Here is a 20,058-nt window from a genome sequence, read left to right as displayed (position 1 = left end):
AAGAATAAAGTCATCTAATCACTTATACCATGCAAGGAAAGGCGTAAAAAATAAACTCTAGGGTTAAGATTGTACTTGGGTTAGGGTTAGGGCTGTGCTAGGGTTAGGGTTGTGCTAGGGTTAGGGTTGTGCTAGGGTTAGGGTTGTGTTAGTGTTAGGGTTGTGTTAGGGTTAGGGTTGTGCTAGGGTTAGGGTTGTGCTAGGGTTAGAGTTAGGGTTGTTCTAGGGTTAGGGTTGTGCTAGGGTTAGAGTTGTGTTAGGGTTAGGGTTATGTTAGGTTAGGGTTATGCTAGGGTTAGGGTTGTGTTGGGGTTGGAATTTTTTCAAAAATAAGGAAAAAAATGATGACGATATGGTGAATAGTGTTGAGCACAAGTGCCATTGTTTAGGCACATTAGGGGCTCCCCAAACGCAACATGGCGTCCACTAATTATTCAAGCAAATTTTACATTTAAAAAATCAAACGGAGCTCCTTCCCTTCCGAACCCTGCCGTGTGCCTAAACAGTGGTTTTCTCCTAAATATGGGGTATCAGCTTACTCAGGAGAAATTCCACAACAAATGGTAAGGTGCAATTTCTCCAGTTACCCTTATGAAAATGCAAAATTGGAGGCTGAAAAACATTTTTGGGGGAAAAATGTGAAAATTATATTTTTACGGCTCAATGTTATAAACTTCTGTGAAGCACCTGGGGGTTCAAGGTGCTCACCACACATCTAGATAGGTTCCCTGAAGGGTCTAGTTTCCAAAATGGTGTAACTTGTGGGGGGTTTCCATTGTTTAGGCACATCAGGGGCTCTCCAAATGCAACATGGCGTCTGCTAATTATTCAAGCAAATTTTAATTCAAAAAGTCAAATGGCGATCCTTCCCTTCCGAACCCTGTGCCCAAACAGTGGTTTTCTCCCACATATGTGGTATCTTCCTACTCAGGAGAAATTGCACAACAAATAGTGTATTGCAATTTCTCTTGTTACCCTTATGAAAATGCAAAATTTGGGTCTGAAAAACTTTTTTGTGGAAAAAATGTGAAAATTTTATTTTTATGGCTCAATGTTATAAACGTCTGTGAAGCATCTGGGGGTTCAAGATGCTCACCACACATCTAGATAAGTTCCCTGAGGGGTCTAGTTTCTAAAATGGTATAACTTGTGAGGGGTTTCCATTGTTTAGGTACATCAGGGGCTCTCCAAACGCAACATTGCATCCACTAATTATCCAAGCAAATTTTACCTTCAAAAAGTCAAATGGTGCTCCTTCCCTTCCGAGCCCTGCCGTGTGCCCAAACAATGGTTTTCCCCCAAATATAGTGCATTAGCATTCACAGGAGAAATTGCAAAACACATTTTTGGGTCCATTTTTTCCTGTTACCCTTGCAAAAATAAAAAAAATTGGGGTCTAAATTAAAAATGTTTGTGAAAAAAGTTAAATGTTCATTTTCTTCTTCTACATTCCAAAGATTCCTGTGAATCACCTGAAGAGTTAATAAACTTCTTGAATGTGGTTTTGAGCACCTTGACTGGTGCAGTTTTTAGAATGGTGTCACTTTTGGGCATTTTCTGTCATAAAGGCCCCTCAAAGTCACTTCAAATGTGATGTGGTCCCTAAAAAATGGTTTTATAAATTTTGTTGGAAAAATTAGAAATCGTTGGTCAACTTTTAACCATTATAACTTCCTAACAAAAAAAAATTTTAGTTCCAAAATTGTGCTGCTGTAAAGTAGACATGTGGGAAATGTTATTTATTAACATTTTCAAATTTTCACCAAATTTCCAATTTTTTCACAAATAAACGCAAGTCATATCAAATAAATGTTACCACTATCATGAAGTACAAGATATCAGGAAAAAACAGTCTCAGAATCAGGGGGATCCGTTGAAGCGTTCCAGAGTTATTACCTCATAAATTGACACTGCTCGTAATTGTAAAATTTGGCCTGGTCATTAACGTGCAAACCACCTTGGGGGGTAAAGGGGTTAAAGGAATATGAAACTAGGAAATCAATGTCTATTCCTCACATACTGCAGCTACAGGACCCATGTGATTATGGGGACTGGTGCTTCCAGAGCTGTATACATAGCACAAATAAAAAAATGTGAATAAAGGCATACACACAATAAACTGTCTCTGCTCACACAGTGGGGTGTTCTGCTATGATTGACAGATGGCTCCTCTCTCCTGCAGCTCAATTTGCTAAATATGTAGCTACAGACTCAACAAAGATATTTGGAAACTTGAATTATAAGTGTATTAGCCAGAAATGCTAATATATTTATAAATAAATCACATCTCTTAGACCACGTGCACACTATCAGTATTTGGTCAGTATTTTACCTCAGTATTAGTAAGCCAAAACCAGGAGTGGGTGATAAATACAGAAGTGGTGACGCGTTTCTATTATACGTTTCCTCTCATTGCTTCACTCCTAGTTTTGACTTACAAATACTGAGGTAAAAAACTTACCAAATACTCAACGTGTGAACTTGGCCTAAGAGTGCCCCGTTTATCTGGATGGTGGTAGTGCTATTTTTTTACAGCATTTTGTGCTATGCTGTTTACTATACATCCACTATTATTGACATCCTGTTCAAGGGGCTGGATGAACTAAGAGCAGCAGTGTGCATGTTCATTTGTCCCGTGGGCTGCCATGCTATGCCTTGTACATGCGTAGGTCACATGTCTCATCTATTGCATTATTCTTGTGCCCAGTTGTGTATAAATATGTGATTTTTCAGATTTTGTGTTATACTATGCCTGATGAAGAGACTTGAATAGTCCTGAAAGCTTACAACTTGTTACCATCTTTTCAGTTACCCATTAAAAGGTATCAACCACTGAGGACTATCAAATCTAAATATTTTGTACAAAGACATATCTTTTTCCAGCTCCAAGTTTATCAACACACTCCAATGAACTTTCAGGCTAATATTCTCAATTTCTCACTGCTAGCATAGTGCCGGTAGTGCTGGTAACATTTTCCTATTATATATATTATACATATATATACAGTACAGACCAAAAGTTTGGACACACCTTCTCATTTAAAGATTTTTCTGTATTTTCATGACTATGAAAATTGTGGTACATTCACGCTGAAGGCATCAAAACTATGAATTAACACATCTGGAATTATATACTTAACAAAAAGTGTGAAACAACTGAAAATATATCTTATATTCTAGGTTCTTCAAAGTAGCCACCTTTTGCTTTGATGACTGCTTTGCATACTCTTGGCATTCTCTTGATGAGCTTCAAGAGGTAGTCACCAGAAATGGTTTTCACTTCACAGGTGTGCCCTGTCAGGTTTATAAGTGGGATTTCTTGCCTTATAAATGGGGTTGGGATCATCAGTTGTGTTGTGCAGAAGTCTGGTGGATACACAGCTGATAGTCCTACTGAATAGACTGTTAGATTTTGTATCATGGCAAGAAAAAAGCAGCTAAGTAAAGAAAAACGATTGGCCATCATTGCTTTAAGAAATGAAAGTCAGTCAGTGCGAAAAATTGGGAAAACTTTGAAAGTGTCCCCAAGTTCAGTTGCAAAAACCATCAAGCGCTACAAAGAAACTGGCTCACATGAAGACCACCCCAGGAAAGGAAGACCAAGAGTCACCTCTGCTTCTGAGGATAAGTTTATCCGAGTCACCAGCCTCAGAAATCGCAGGTTAACAGCAGCTCAGATTAGAGACCAGGTCAATGCCACACAGAGTTCTAGCAGCAGACACATCTCTAAAACAACTGTTAAGAGGAGACTTTGTGCAGCAAGCCTTCATCGTAAAATAGCTGCTAGGAAACCACTGCTAAGGACAGGCAACAAGCAGATGAGACTTGTTTGGGCTAAAGAACACAAGGAATGGATATTAGACCAGTGGAAATCTGTGCTTTGGTCTGATGAGTCCAAATTTGAGTTCTTTGGTTCCAACCACCGTGTCTTTGTGCGACGCAGAAAAGGTGAACGGATGAACTCTACATGCCTGGTCCCCACCGTGATGCATGGAGGAAGAGGTGTGATGGTGTGGGGGTGCTTTGCTGGTGACACTGTTGGGGATTTATTCAAAATTGAAGGCATACTGAACCAGCATGGCTACCACAGCATCTTGCAGCGGCATGCTATTCCATACGGTTTGCGTTTAGTTGGACCATCATTTATTTTTGAACAGGACAATGACTCCAAACACACCTCCAGGCTGTGCAAGGGCTATTTGACCAAGAAGGAGAGTGATGGGGTACTACGCCAGATGACCTGGCCTCCACAGTCACCAGACCTGAACCCATTCGAGATGGTTTGGGGTGAGCTGGATCGCAGAGTGAAGGCAAAAGGGCCAACAAGTGCTAAGCATCTCTGGGAACTCCTTCAAGATTGTTGGAAGACCATTTCCAGTGACTACCTCTTGAAGCTCATCAAGAGAATGCCAAGAGTGTGCAAAGCAATCATCAAAGCAAAAGGTGGCTACTTTGAAGAACCTAGAATATAAGACATATTTTCAGTTGTTTCACACATTTTTGTTAAGTGTATAATTCCACATGTGTTAATTCATAGTTTTGATGCCTTCAGTGTGAATGTACAATTTTCATAGTCATGAAAATACAGAAAAATCTTTAAATGAGAAGGTGTGTTCAAACTTTTGGTCTGTACTATATATATATATATGTATATATATATATATATATATATGTATATATATATATATATATATATATATATATATATATATATATATATATATATTATGACCTATAAAGCTATACTACTGGTTTCACTACTAAAATCATCCTGAGAGGTTCCCTTTATTGCTGTCAGAATTTATAAGGAAATTCAATGCATCATGTTGAATGTAGAGTTATTTATAGTTTATCCTATATGGTTTGCACACATCATTGTCAATCAATTTATTTGGGCACCAGAAAGCTGTTTTGTCTTTTGAGATGAAAAATGTGTCGAGAAATCGATTCAATGAAAATGTTATTTCTGAATTTTCAAGAGGATAACATTTTGATACAGATCAATGGTACATTTTATGTTCTAATTGTAAATCTATTTTCTTACCACAATTCTCTTCTTGAGATGCTCAGGTTTATCATGTTGTTCTTTACTCTAAAACACACAAAAAAACATATTTTGAAGCAGGCAAAGAATTGAATTGTCTTTAAAAATGCATCATTCATGCCACAAGTTTATATGAGAATTTATTTTTACTTTATATATCTTTTTTGTGTGAAAGTCGCCTTTTTCCTTTAGATTCTCTGTGTCCATATAAACAAAACATTTAATTGGTGTTTCTTATAACACAATTTCATTGATGTTTTTATCAACTTCAACAAAAAACCCGGGTTGCAGAAAAACCCCCAAAAGAACAGCACTTTCACTGTATGGCAAATACGTGATGTAAACTTAGCCTAAAGCCAATTTCGCACATCAGTATTTTGGTCAGTATTTTGAATTAGTATTTGCAAGCAAAAGTCAGAAGAGGAATCTTCAAAAAGAAAAACTATAAGAGAAAGATTAATACGTCTTCCATGTGCCAGACTCACTACTATGCTAGTTTTGTCTTACAAATACTGATGTAAAAAACTGACCAAAATAATGGTGAGTACCATTGCCTTTTGCTATTTTCTAATTTGACTTTGGAATTTTTTTAAAAAATTCTGTTTATTGTTCTGGCTATGCTGTCTGTTTTTAATGTTAGAGTAGGGACTCGCAAAACCGTGAGGACCCTTGACGATGGCTTGCGAGTGTACGTATTTTGGCCAAAATATTAACTAATACCTCATATGATATTTTTTGCACTTTTTTATATGCCAGGGCACGGCCAGGCCCAGTAATGGTGACCTTGAGAGTTGGGGCTTCGCACCTCTGCGATACACGGATAGGGTGCCGGGCATCCCGCCTAATCGAATAGTAGGGGCGTGTAACAGGATGCTGGCTAGGTACCGTGTGAATTGCACCCTACTGCAAGTTTCATCTGTGTGCAGCTTTAGTGCTAGGCAGTCGCTCCTCCAGATGAGAGTGGGTGAGGGTGATTGTTCATCAGCATTCTGCACCTGTGTTACCTCCTTCTTACAAAAGGGGGCCGGCCGTGTCCTGGTGTGTATTTTTCTTGAAACCTTGGCTGGTGAGTACCATTGCCTTTTGCTATTTTCTAATTTGACTTTGGAATTTTTAAAAAAAATTCAGTTTATTGTTCTGGCTATGCTGTCTGTTTTCACAAGAAATAGACCTAAATAAATTATTGCTGGACTACATGTCATAAGATGGGGATATTTTGTGTTGCTCTGCATTTATACACTAATGCATTGATAAAAATTATGTATATGCAGGTGCCGGACTGGGACCAAAAAGCAGCCCTGGCATACAAATCCCACCAGACCACTTACTGCCATTATCTCCCCGCCAGCAAACTGTTATTCAGGAGAGATGTTTATCATAGCCAATCTCGGACTCCCAATCACAATGTTCTCCCTAAGATAGGCCTCCCCCAATGGATCAGTCAGAAGTTTCCTCATAGAGAACATAGGAGCACACAGCTGAACAAGCGCTAATGTGTAAGGGAGAGTCAGCTGAGGTGTCAATCAGCCAAATGATCAGCCAAAGCATTATTCATCTGACAGCCATCTAATGTGCATGGCAGGTTTTACACTCAGTTATCTCCAGCAGTCACATACAAACGGTACATTTTACTGCCCCAATACAGTTGAGGATTCCAGTGGACTGACCCTCAGCAATCAGGAAGATACCAGATATCTTGTGAAAAGGTGATAACTTACAATGTCAATAAAATCTATTAAGCTGCTTACAGCAATAAAGAAGAGTTTACATTAATCGATGTGTGGAATTTTAAACAATCACCGTTTGGTGAATATATACCGATGGGTGGTCATTTATAGTAGCCTGCTTACACAGGCAGACTGCGCTTAGGGAAGCACTCCTATAAAAGCACTATGTTCTTACAATTGCTCATTTTGCCTTTCAACCTGGTTAATTCTTCTGTTTTCTCTGATCTATGTAGAAACAGGAAGTGTCTTGAGCCGGCAGAAATCCTTCTCCTCTTCAGCTCATGACCCAGCTGCTCTCTCCTCCCCCTGCCATAGACTTTTGTACTGACTCATAACTTGTACAAAGAAAATTGACCTCCTGTTTCTACATAGAGCTTAGAAGGATTCAGCTAGTCAGATATTAATCACATGATGTTATAGACCTAATGGAAAAGAGAATAATTAGCTGGGTATATATTCAAAATGAGCAATTGTAAGTACACAGTGGCATATAATATGAAGATTGCAATATATTTAGAGGACAAAAATTTTCATGGGAGCTATTCTTTAATAATGCGTATTTAACGATCTGTAATACATCAGTTAGTGCACATGACGATGTGCTGCCGAAAACGATGATCTTTTGTGCAGTGCAGAAGATCATTTCATCCAATGAATGATTGTTTTGCTTATTCATTGGCTGATTTGCATGTTTATGATAATCTTTCAGTGTTAAAGTATCTTTACTATGCAGTCATGTATAATAGCACTATTTTGATGGAAATGTACGGTATATCTTGCCACTTAAAGGGTTTTCCACTACTTGGACAACCTCTTGTTAAAATGTTGTAGAAGCCCGAATAAAAAAAAAAAAAATTATACTAACCTCCTGCACTATTGTAATTCCAGCAATGATGCTGTTAGGTCTCCCTGGCTCCAATTCATTGACTACACTGCTTACATGACATAACAATCAGGGGTCACTAATGGGCTGTTTCACACTTCCCTCAAATAAAGTTGTAGGGGGTTGTGTGAGCACTGCAACACATTAGCAGTGCTGATTGCCTCCAGCACTCAGGTAACATAATGTTATGTGGCCTCTGAGAGACCTGGCGCTTATACTAACGCTGGTGAAAGAGGTGAGTATGAGTTTTTTTAATTTATTTGTGGAACCACAGTAATTATAAAGGTTTTATGATTTAAAAAAAGGTTTGAGGTCCTTTCGAGACTTTGACAGGGTACATGGCGGCACCAGAGGAGGTGACCTTAAGTGCATGCTGGCACAGCTTGAATGCCGATTGGTAGTCAAATTGGGCACCATGACCCCTTTTGGTCTTAACGAAAAATTTAGTTTTTCACCTTTTTTATAATCTATATTTCCTGCTGTGTTTCTGGTTTTTAATCATGTGTTTTTTATCTTTTATGTCCAATTTAGTAGTTGATCGTGTTGAGGTGTGAGTTGGACATTGCCGTCTGACCCTCTACCTCCCACTCATCAGACCTCCTGGATTGACGTCCTGTTTTTGACCAATTTTTCTTTCCTTCTTTAATTGTGTCACCATAATACGTACTGTATATGCATGTATTTTGTCCATATAATATAGAGGTAGATCCTTTCTTTATGATTCTACTTTAATGACTCATACTGGCATTTCATTGTCTTTTTATGAGAGATTTACTTCTCAGTGTACTCACATAAATGTGACCTATGCACAGACACTTTATAAATACACCCATATGACATGTATTGTCTATTGATATTGACGCGCCCAAGGGATGGGGACGACTCGGTACCCGGGCCTTTGCCTGGTTTGGGGGTGTCGTGGTGGTCGGCTCCCGGGCCCGTACCCTGGGGTCACTCTTGAAAAATGGGATTGGAACTTGGATAGAAAATAAAAATAAAGTAAAAAGTTTGTGACGCCACCTGTGGTACCTGGTAAGGATTACCAGCGCTGCTGCAGACCTCCGGGTGGCAATGAGATGGCAGCTGGGATGCTTCTGCTCCCCACAGGTGGAGCGGGCCCCCGGGGCAGTGTGGAGTTTGGTGGTGGGTGGTGCTGGGACTTGTAGTGCTGGCGGGATGGCGCAGCAGGAGTAACTGACAGAGACAGGGGATTCGCTTCAATACCTTTACTGGTGCGGTTGTCAGGTACGGCCCAGGGTAGTCAGTAGGATGGATGCACTTCAGGACTTCTCCTTAGTGAGCGGTTAAAAAGGCCTCCTGGTCCGTGTCTGCCTCTCTGTATGCTCCTGGCCAGCCTGCAATTGGGCCTAGCTTATGTGTCGTGCTGTTTCTTCACCTGTCGCTCGGTAGAAGGACCTTCTGCTGGCAACCACTATCCCTGGGCGCCGGGGCCTTCATGGTTCCTGGTCCTGTAATGGGTCTAGCTTCAGGTCGGACAGGGACTTGTAGTCCTCCTGGAATGCTGTTGATCCCTACTGGGTATAAAGGGACCCTGTAGGCGCGGACCCGGTGTCCGGTTTGTATATCGGGGTGAGCCTAAGATGCTCCTCTGCCCCCTCAACTCCTCTCTCCTTTCTCCTCTTGCCTTCGGCCACACTCGGGGCCCTCAGAACTCAACAGCAGACGTGCTGCGTCTTTGGTGCTCTGAGCGTCAGCACGCTCTCAGACTCTCTGGCTCTGTCTGAACTGACTTGCCTGGCTCCACCCTCCATATATATATCCCTAACGGGCTCCCTCTGGTGGTGTGAGGGGGAAGGGTGGAGGTGTTTGTATGTAATGAGGGCCTCTTGTGGAGAAGTCCGTCCATGCACCCTGGGTCCTGTGGTACCTGTGAACAGCAGGGTGCCACAATATACATGCTTTATTATTATAATTTTTTTTTGGACACTTCACAGCTAACATAAACCGCAAGCCCCATCACCCGATTGCCACAGCACCAGGGCAATCGAGAAGAGCCGGGCGAAGCACCAGAATTGGAGTATCTCATGTGATGCTCCTCTTCTGGGGCAGCGGCAGGCTGATATTTTTAGGTTGGGAAGGGCCCAATAACCATGGACCTTCCCAACCTGATAATATCAGCTCTCAGCTGTAGAGATGAGCGTTGTTCTACTCGAACTGTTCGCCAATCTCAAATTCGAGCTGTTTTGGGCGGTGTTCGAGCCGGTCGGCGAACACGAACGATTTGAGAAAAATTCGGCTGTTCGAGGTTATGTTCGATAACTGTTCGTGCACCAAAATCATAACTGGATTTTTTCTCAGTAATGATGAAAATTAATGTTAATACGCAGTTTGAGTGTACAGCGGGGTGGGGGGAGGGGCAGGGGATGGATCTCTGCAGAAATAATGAAGATCTCCATTTTTTTTTCTCTTTCCCGCATTTGCAGTGGGGAGGTGCAGTCTGTCAGCCTATCAGCAGCGCACACACGGAGCGAACTGCTGTTTTTCACACAAGCAAGGGCATGTGTCATTGGCAGTGTATGTCACATGTCCTTGCCCTATAAGACCAAGCCATTTTCCCCGTCGCCACCATTTTCTCACTGCTGCAGCTGTGTGTTAGACGGCACCGCTGTTGCTGTGTGCGCTATACCTTGTTAATTTCAAGCCAATTTTCTCACAAATCTACAGATAGCTTGGGAGTAGGGAATAGTTGTGATTGCAGTCCTTTTAAGGACTAGGTTACAGCATTTCCTACAACTTTTATCAGACAGGTCTGTGCTCTTAAATAGATAGATTGTGGGAGTAAAGACTAGTGTTGAGCCACCCCGTAGTGTTCGAGTTCGGTTCGGTTAGTCGAACACCCGTGTGTTCGCCGAACTGTTCGTCGAACTGTTCGTCGAACACCTTCGAACACGGTTAAAACCAATGGCAGGCAAACAAAAACACATAGAAACACATAGAAAACACCTTCAAAGGTGTCCAAAAGCTGACAAACTGCTCTGAAGACACACACATGGAAAAGTGACAAGTACATATAGTCATGCGAAAAGAAAAGAGGTGGAGGAGTAAAAGGAGGGGGAGACACAGATATAGGCATGTCATGCCCTTCTAAAATCCAAAAAGTGAGAAGCCGACACGTTCAGTCCGCTCCTGCCCGTGCCACCTCCGTGTCGCCGGGTTTGTGCCAGAGCCGCGGTGAACCCTGACGGCCAGCCCCCCTCTCCCGATACTGGTGCCTGTCCGCTGGTGGGTCGAGCGAGCCCCCCTGTGGTGGAGGCAGCTCTAAGCTTTTTAATTTAAATTGTCTCTCTAATTTGAATGAATACACTTTAAATCAATTTACAAGGATCTATTGGAGGGCAAGTCTCATGCCAGCAGCCGCGTAATTCCAGCTCCAGTAGCGTCCACTAAAGCTGCTGCAGTTAAAAAGCTTTTATAAGGATCGAGCTCGGCTGTCCACCGCAAGGCATCCTACTGCCAGTCCCAGCCCCTATGCCTTGGGGTGCCTCCTGATGCTCTTCACTGAGTATCCCGTGGTCCCGAAGCATTTCCTTTGAAAAAATTAAGTGTCAAAACTACAGGTGGTGTAGCTTGCTTAACAGCCGGGATAATCCGCTGACTAGCAGACACTGCTACTAGGCACAAAGTATTTCCTGGGCTAGATGCAGTTAAAAATTTGTAATTAGATACTCTCGTTGGATGCTGAGAAAGCATTCCATAGAGTCTCCTGGCACGCCATATATGATTCTCTTAAAAAGCTTGGGGTAGGGGTCTAGGGGACCCTTTTATAGCCAAAATCACGGCCCTGTATCGCAATGCGTCACCTAGGCTGAAGATAAATGGAACTGTATTACCCTGAGGGCTCGGTTGCTACAGAGGTATTGCACCTCACCCAGAGGTGTGATATCTCACTCTCAGGTAAGGATGGAGTGTGGATCAGGACCCGACACCTGCATGCATTACACCACATTGCCGTTTGGCAGGGCGACCAATATGCCCCTGAAATGGGCACGACAGTCCCTGTCCCTGGCTGGAGTGGGGGGAGGGAACACTGAGGAAGGGGAACCCTGTAGTGCAGGAGCAGGGAGGAAGCAGTTCCTGGGTGCATTGAGAAGGGAGTATAAAAGGTGGGCACCATCTTAGTTCAGTGCAGAGAAGTCTGAGCAGAAGTGGCAGGGAGCAGGGGCTCTGCATGAGCTCTGCTCCGGAGGCGGGCCTAGTAACAGAGGCCCAGGCCTGGAAGAGGGAGAAGGAAGGAAGAGGAGCGGAGAAGGCTCCAGGAACGAGGAATGAAGGGATCCCAGGGGTGCGGACGGGCGAGTCGCCACCGCATGCCCGAATCCACCTGCGTGGAGGGGTCAGGCCAAAGGGGGAAACTGGTCCCCGAAACTAGTGGAGGCAGGAAACGACCCTCAGCTAGAAACCGGAGGCTGTGACATTTTATGTGGCGCAGCCGCTCGCTACACCCGCTAGGAAGGCACTACATAGGGTCAGGGAAACTGGCGCCAAGTTTACCAAGAGGAGGCCCGAGGCAGCCGGACAGAAGGGTTGGTAAGAAAGGCCAGACAAAGGACACACAAAGGGGGTCCTGTGAAGCGCTCCAAAGTTATCTGGGAGTTGTCTGAGCCCCTCACCTGGTGAGCACAGTACGACGTGGGCAGCCGTTACCTGCAGACGTGGTCTGGATAATAAGAACTGTGAGTAAAGGCCCTGGACTGCATCACTGACTCCGTGTCGTTACTGCTGCTGCCCTGCACCATCACCCCCATCCTCCGCATACACTGCCCTGAGGCTATACTCCTCCCGTGGGGAGTTATGCTACGCTCTGCTGCACCCACAACACCAGCCTCAGCGGTCTGCCCTGGCGCGGCGGTTCACTCTGACCGCAATCCACGGGTGGCGTAGTCGGACATTTAAACATCAAAACCACATAAATAGTTCCGCCACTGGTTTGGCCGCCCTGAGCCACGGAACCGGGTCGCCGCCACGGAGACTACAACCACCAGCATCCACCAAAAAGGGTCCGGCTCCGGGTGTCCCAAGGCCCAGGGGACGCGTCAGAACATTTTCATCACCTTTCACAATCACCAATGGGACAAGGCAGGGATGTTCTCTGTCCCCTCTCTTATACATCCTAGTGACGGAGCACCTGCTCTCATCAATTCGCCATAACCCCAATATTAGGTGGATTGAGGTGGGAGGCACCGAGTACAAGTGCTCTCTATTTGCTGATGATGTCCTAGTATATATCACTCAATCACATATATCCATCCATGCTGTTATGGCTGAAATAGATCACTTTGTTACATGGTCAAATTTTAAAATCAATGCAGCGAAGTCTGAGGCCCTCGATGTCTCCCTCCCCAAATCCATATAGGATTCCATCCAGTCCAACTTTCCCTTTGCCTGGCCCTCACAGGGTATCAAATACTTAGGAATTCCTATTCATAGAGACCTCTCCCATCTATGTTATCTTAATTTTGGGCCCTTTATTGAACAACTCCATACAGACCACGGTTGGCAAGTTAGAACTGTAAGATTCACTACGTGAACTACTGGTGTTTTGTGGAAAAGCACATGTACACTGTGTTCCAAATTATTATGCAAAAAGTGTTTAAGAGTGATAAGGGAAGAATTTGTTTGTTTGTCAGTTAAACTCATTGATGGTGATGTGTGTCAGGGCTCTTTATATCACTGTAAGCAATTGCAGACACCTGTGCTAATTAGTTTGGCAGGTGTGTCCAATGAAAGGCAAGACTACTTAAGAAGGGTGTCTCACATTATTAAGCAGCCTACATTTTCTGCCAAAATGGGAAAGAAAAAGGATGTGTCGGCTGCTGAGAAGCAACAAATTGTGGAGTGTTTAGGTCAAGGCATGACTACAATCAACATTGTGCGATGATCAGGATGAAGTGTCTTGGCAATCAAGAAGTATGTAGCTGATTCACAGTACACACGTGTGCGTGCTGATAAGGGCAAATTGAGGACTCTTTCCTACAAGCAATTACGTCAGGTAAAAAGAGCAGCGGCAAAAAAGCCTTGTCATAGCAGCAGACAAGTTTTTGAAGCTGCTGGTGCCTCCAACGTCCCCCGAACAACAAGATGCAGGGTCCTTCAGAGGTTTGCAGCTGTGCATGCGCCATCCTGTCGACCTCCTCTATCCACTTCACACAAGCAGAAACGGCTCCAGTGGGCCAAACATTACATGAAGACTGATTTCAAAACTGTTTTGTTCACGGATGAGTGCCGTGCAGCGCTCGATGGTCCAGATTGATGGAGTGGAGGATGGCTGGTTGATGGACACCCCACGCAAACACGGCTACAGCGCCAACAAAGAGGAGGTGGAGTAATGTTTTGGGCTGGAATCATGGGGAGAGAGATTATCGGCCCCTTTAGGATCCCTGAAGGCGCTAAAGATGAACTCCATAATGTATGTGGATTTTCTCAAACAGCACTTCCTGCCGTGGTTCAAGAAGAAGAACCGTGTATTTCACAGCAAGATCATTTTTTTGCATGACAATGCACCATCTCATGCTGCACATAAAACATCTGCATCTCTGGCTGATATGGGCATAAAAGGGGACAAACTTATGGTGTTACCCCCATGCTCCCCTGACCTCTACCCCATTCAGCACCTCTGGAGCATCATCAAAAGGAGTGTCTATGATGGCGGGAGGCAGTTCACATCTAAGCAACAGCTCTGGGAGGGTATTCTGTCCTCATGCAAAACAATTGAAGCAGAAACCATCCAAAACCTGACAAATTCAATGGACGAGAGAGTTCAGAAGCTCCTTTCGAACAAGGGGTCCTATGTGAAAATGGAACATCACCTAGAATAAAGTTTTGAGTTGAAAACTGTTTGATTTCAGTTTCTAATAACCTGCTAATGCTTATAATTTCAAAAATGACAATTTTTTTGGTCTTTATTAAAATGAAAAGGTTGATCGAAAAGTTTGAGGGATCTAAGAGTGTGGCAACCCAGTAGTCATGATTACTTCAAATTCTGACAATATGAGGGTCAAGTTGCAGGTAGTGCAGCAAGAAGGCACATATGTGTCTTGCGCATCTCGGAGCCCCAAAATTATTTTCCGGGCTAGATGCAGCTAAAATTATTATTAATTTTAAATCTGGTGGAGCTTAGTATAGATGGCCTAATAGGATCAGTGCTGCACACTGCTACAAAGCCCAAATTATTTTCCAGCCAAGATACAGATAAACATGATTAGTAATTTGAAAGCTTAAAACGGTTGGTAGGGTGATTTTAACCAGTCATCCATCTTTTACTCTCCCCAGGATGACACAGGGGTAGAAAAGTCGTTTCAGAACCATGATTTGTTCATCTTTATGAACGTGAGTCTGTCTACATTATCAGTGGAGAGCCGCGTGCGCTTATCTGTCAGCACACCACCAGCAGCGCTGAACACACGTTCAGACAGAACGCTGGCTGCGGGGCATGACAAGATCTCCAAGGAGTAAGTGGCTAGCTCCGGCCATTTATCCAGATTGGAAGCCCAAAAAGAGCAAGGGTCCAGTGACACAGTCATGGCTTCAATGTTTACTTGGAGATACTCCTGTATGTAACATACCTGGCGGCGTCCTTGCATAGTGGTCCATCTCCCACTGTGCAAGAGCGCGCACTTGATCTCCTGTCCAGAATGTCTCTCTGGCTTCCCTCCATGCTGTCTGTTTGTGTCTGTTTCTGCTGCTTAAGGGCGGCGCCCGATCACTTCCTGCTTTTTGTACCTGCTGTGGGTCACACCTCTTGTGCGTCCTCAGCCTATTGCTGTCTGTCACCTGGTATATAGCTCAGCTGCGCCCATCTATCCCTGCCTGAGCATAGTGTTTCTTTCAGTGTGTGCTTGCACTCTGTAGGTGCCAGGTCCCGTTCTTTGTCTCCTGCTTTGCGGTATCAGTTCCCGTGTCTGAACTGAGTCCTGTCTATGTCTCCTGCCTTGTGGTATCAGTTCCCGTGTCTGAACTGAGTCCTGTCTATGTCTCCTGCCTTGCGGTATCAGTTCCCGTGTCTGAACTGAGTCCTGTCTGTGTTCTCTTGTCTGCCTATCCTGGAGGCTGTATTTCCAGGCCTGTCTGAACACGCTCCTAGCCTGTTCCTCCCGCCTTCTAGGGGCCGATTACCTAGACCTGTTCCTGTATCTTGTCTGTCCTGTCTGAACACGCTCCTTGCCTGTTCGTCCCGCCTCTCTGGGGGCCGTATTCCCAGACCCGCTCCTGTATCCCGCTGCAGTGTCGGTCTCCTCCGTACACTCAGTTCCAGTCTGAACTCTTTCCTATCCTTTACCTGTTTTGCCTCTATGTCCGTTCCCTTCCTTTTTCTGCAGGGTCTGAACTCGTACCTAACTCCTGCTTGTTGTCTCTGTACTCCCGTTTGTGAGTTTGTGGTCCACTCGCTACTTCACTGCAAGTATCCTGTGGGTATCTGGCTCTGCCTTTCTCTTCCTGTCTGTTCCGTGTGAACAGAGCCCTGTCCCCCCTGCTCTGCCTTGCTCACCGCTCCGGCGGTTCTAGCCTGCTCTGACTCCTTTGCTCACCGCTCCGGCGGTTCTAGCCTGCTCTGACTCCTTTGCTCACCGCTCCGGCGGTTCTAGCCTGCTCTGACTCTTCTGCCCGCTGCTCCGGCAGTCCTGTCCTGCCCTGCTTCTGCCCGCTGCTCCGGCAGTCCTGTCCTGCCTTGCTTCTGCCCGCTGCTCCGGCAGTCCTGTCCTGCCCTGCTTCTGCCCGCTGCTCCGGCAGTCCTGTCCTGCCCTGCTTCTGCCCGCTGCTCCGGCAGTCCTGTCCTGCCCTGCTTGTGCTCGCTGCTCCTGCAGCCCCGTCCTGCTCTGTTCTTGCCCACCGCTTCGGGCGTTCCCTCTCTGCTGTGGTTGTCTACCGCATCTGCGGTTCTGTGACCCGGTCTGTACTGGTCTTAACCTTTCTGTGCTCCAGCCCGTCCTTTCGGCCAGTACCTCCCTGCCTGCATACTCGCCTGTATCCACCCATCTGCATACCTGCCGTGTTTGCTTATATCCACCAGTCTGTGCCAGCCTAACCTGCCTGTTCCTGAGTCCCAGTCTGTACTGGGTCCTATCCCGCCTGTGTTCCTACCTGCTAGTGCCTCCCTGTCTGCACTCTAGCTGTGCTTGCCTGTACCCCTCTACCTGTATTGTTCCTGAGTCCCAGTGTGTACTGGGTCCTATCCCGCCTGTGTTCCTACCTGCTAGTGCCTCCCTGTCTGCACTCTAGCTGCGCTTGCCTTTACCCGCCTGCCTGCATACCAGTCGTGCCTGCCTATACCCTCCAGTCTGTGCGCCAGCCTAACCAGCCTGATCCAGTAATCCCTGTGTGGGTCAACCCCCGTGTCCGGAGTTTGACCTGGAGTAGCACCTGGTCCCTCTGCCCGGTTTCTCCCTGGTACACTGGCGTCGTATGCCGTCGTGCCATCTTGGTCGGATCGGCCAGATACTTAGTCATGCCCCTCCAGGCACTCTCCGGTTCATGGTCCAGTGGAATCACTACAATCACACGCACACGCCGCTCAGCCCGGGCGTGTGCATAACAGCATGCTCAGGCCATGGTTCCCGTTGAGCCCCACGGCCTTCGCTCTCTGAGAAGTTTTCCAGCGAATACATGCATTAAAATAAATAAATAAATATTTTTTTTTTCCTTTAGCTGAGTTCCAGGCGAATTACGCACCCGTCCAGATGGATCTATCTGCTCTCGTTCCCGCGGATCCGCTACGTTATTATGGGGATCCTAGACAAAGTCGTGCATTTGTGGAGCAATGCATGCTACACTTCAAGTTCTACCCTCTATGTTTTCCCACCGATCGGGTTAAGGTGGCATTCATTATGTCTTACCTGGCTGGTGATGCCTTGGAATGGATCAACCCCCTATATGAAACACAGGATCCGATCCTCCTGGACCTAATGGCCTTCCTGGTGGCCTTTCTAATGGTCTTCGATGATCCTAACCCGGAGGCTCCTGCTGAAGCTTCACTTCCCAATATCCCGGAGCAGCCCCAATGGGTAATGTGTGTGGGTAGCGCAATAGTCCTCCAGCCCAATGAGACTACTGCCCACCCAGAATCCTCACAGGGTGACTACGCTTTCCGGAATACTTCTCCCAACCTCAAGAGGCAGTCCAGACGTGCTAGACGTAGAGGCAAGCCGTCACGCCAGGGTCTGTCCTCCCTGAGACCTCCTGACCCCAACCTTGAAGTCCCTACTGAAGCTTCATCTCCCTGTATCCCGGAGAAGCCCCAACGGGTAATGTGCGTGGGTAGTGCACCAGTTCTCCTGCCCGAAGAGACTTCTGCCCATCCAGACTCCACACAGGAGAACTTCCTGCACCCGGCATCAGATGCTTCACCCACTTTAACCGGTGTGCATGTCCAAGGATGCTCCAAAGCTGTGGTTACCTCAGAGTCTGTGCACTTCTACTACCTGGCGAAGGACCCCCTGTTGCCTCCTGAATCCTCCGGGATACCACTCGATGACAAATGGAGAGAGAATTCTCTACACCCGGTACTCGATACTTTGTCCGCTTCGTCCTGTGAGCCTGACAATGGGTACCCCAAAGTGGTAGTTACCCCCGAGTCTCTACACCCCTCCGACCAGGCGGAGGACCTCCAGTTGTCTCCTGAACCCTTCGGGGTGCTACCTGGTAGCGAAAGGACAGAGACTCTCCTATACTCTGTACCTGATACCTCGCTCGCTTCGTCCAGTGAGTCCAACCTAGTGTACTCCGAAGCAGAGGTTACTCCCGAGTCTCTACACCCCTCCGACCAGGCGGAGGACCTCCAGTTGTCTCCTGAACCCTTCGGGGTGCTACCTGGTAGCGAAAGGACAGAGACTCTCCTATACTCTGTACCTGATACCTCGCTCGCTTCGTCCAGTGAGTCCAACCTAGTGTACTCTGAAGCAGTGGTTACTCCCGAGTCTCTACACTCCTCTGACCAGGCGGAGGACCTCCAGTTGTCTCCAGAACCCTTCGGGGTGCCACCTGGTGGTAAATGGACAGAGACTTTCCTATATCCTGGATCTGATACCTCGCTTGCTTCGTCCAGTGAGTCCGACCTAGTGTACTCTGAAGCAGAGGTTACCCGTGAGTCTCTACACCCCTCTGACCAGGCGGAGGACCGCCAGTTGTCTCCAGAACCCTTCGGGGTGCCACCTGGTGGAGAATGGACAGAGACTTTCCTATACTCGGTACCCGATACCTCGCCTGCTTCGTCCAGTGAGTCCGACCTAGTGTACTCTGAAGCAGATGTTTTCTCTGAGCCTCTGCACTCTTCTGACCCGGCGGAGGACCTCCAGTTGTTTCCTGAATCCTCCGGGGTACCACCAGAAAACAAAGAGACAGTGACTTTTCCTCATTATGTACCTGATAACCCGTCTATTTCTTCCTGTGAGCTTGACAAGATGTACCTCGAAGCAGAGATTACCCCCAAGTCTCTGTCCCCCTCCAACCCGGTGGAGGACTTCCAGTTGTCTCCTGTACCCTCTGGGGTGCCACCTGAAAATATGTGGAGAGAGACTTCCTTGTGTGCTGTTCCTGGTACTCCACCCGTTTCGTCTGTTGCTAAGGGTGGCTGGATGGGAGGTAGCATCCTAGCTACCCAGAGGAGACCAGTTTTTCCGGTGGACAGGGGAAGTGATCTCTTCGAAGTGAAGAATTGGCCCTCGAATTCCCTGCGGAAGATTCTAGCAGGCCTGAAGAAAGGGGGCGTAAGGGGGGGGGTACTGTAACATACCTGGCGGCGTCCTTGCATAGTGGTCCATCTCCCACTGTGCAAGAGCGCGCACTTGATCTCCTGTCCAGAATGTCTCTCTGGCTTCCCTCCATGCTGTCTGTTTGTGTCTGTTTCTGCTGCTTAAGGGCGGCGCCCGATCACTTCCTGCTTTTTGTACCTGCTGTGGGTCACACCTCTTGTGCGTCCTCAGCCTATTGCTGTCTGTCACCTGGTATATAGCTCAGCTGCGCCCATCTATCCCTGCCTGAGCATAGTGTTTCTTTCAGTGTGTGCTTGCACTCTGTAGGTGCCAGGTCCCGTTCTTTGTCTCCTGCTTTGCGGTATCAGTTCCCGTGTCTGAACTGAGTCCTGTCTATGTCTCCTGCCTTGTGGTATCAGTTCCCGTGTCTGAACTGAGTCCTGTCTATGTCTCCTGCCTTGCGGTATCAGTTCCCGTGTCTGAACTGAGTCCTGTCTGTGTTCTCTTGTCTGCCTATCCTGGAGGCTGTATTTCCAGGCCTGTCTGAACACGCTCCTAGCCTGTTCCTCCCGCCTTCTAGGGGCCGATTACCTAGACCTGTTCCTGTATCTTGTCTGTCCTGTCTGAACACGCTCCTTGCCTGTTCGTCCCTTCTCTCTGGGGGCCGTATTCCCAGACCCGCTCCTGTATCCCGCTGCA

At 46.3% G+C, this 20,058-nt stretch overlaps 1 protein-coding gene across 16 annotated transcripts in view; it reads right to left on the bottom strand.

The window, feature by feature from the left end:
- The window catches only part of LOC141165497 (uncharacterized), a 441,251-nt gene that overhangs the window by 361,632 nt on the left and 59,561 nt on the right, over positions 1–20,058 (bottom strand). For all 16 annotated transcript variants that reach the window (XM_073651128.1, XM_073651131.1, XM_073651132.1 and 13 more), the window contains exon 3: positions 5,045–5,092. In XM_073651128.1, coding sequence (XP_073507229.1) covers positions 5,045–5,092 — 48 coding nt within the window. The remainder of the gene's footprint in view (positions 1–5,044; positions 5,093–20,058) is intronic.

This window comes from Phyllobates terribilis, unplaced genomic scaffold (assembly GCF_046119375.1).
Source record: "Phyllobates terribilis strain yellow unplaced genomic scaffold, ASM4611937v1 Scaffold_11__3_contigs__length_659146591, whole genome shotgun sequence".
Lineage (NCBI taxonomy): Eukaryota > Metazoa > Chordata > Amphibia > Anura > Dendrobatidae > Phyllobates > Phyllobates terribilis.
This window is presented reverse-complemented; position numbering and strand designations above follow the sequence as displayed.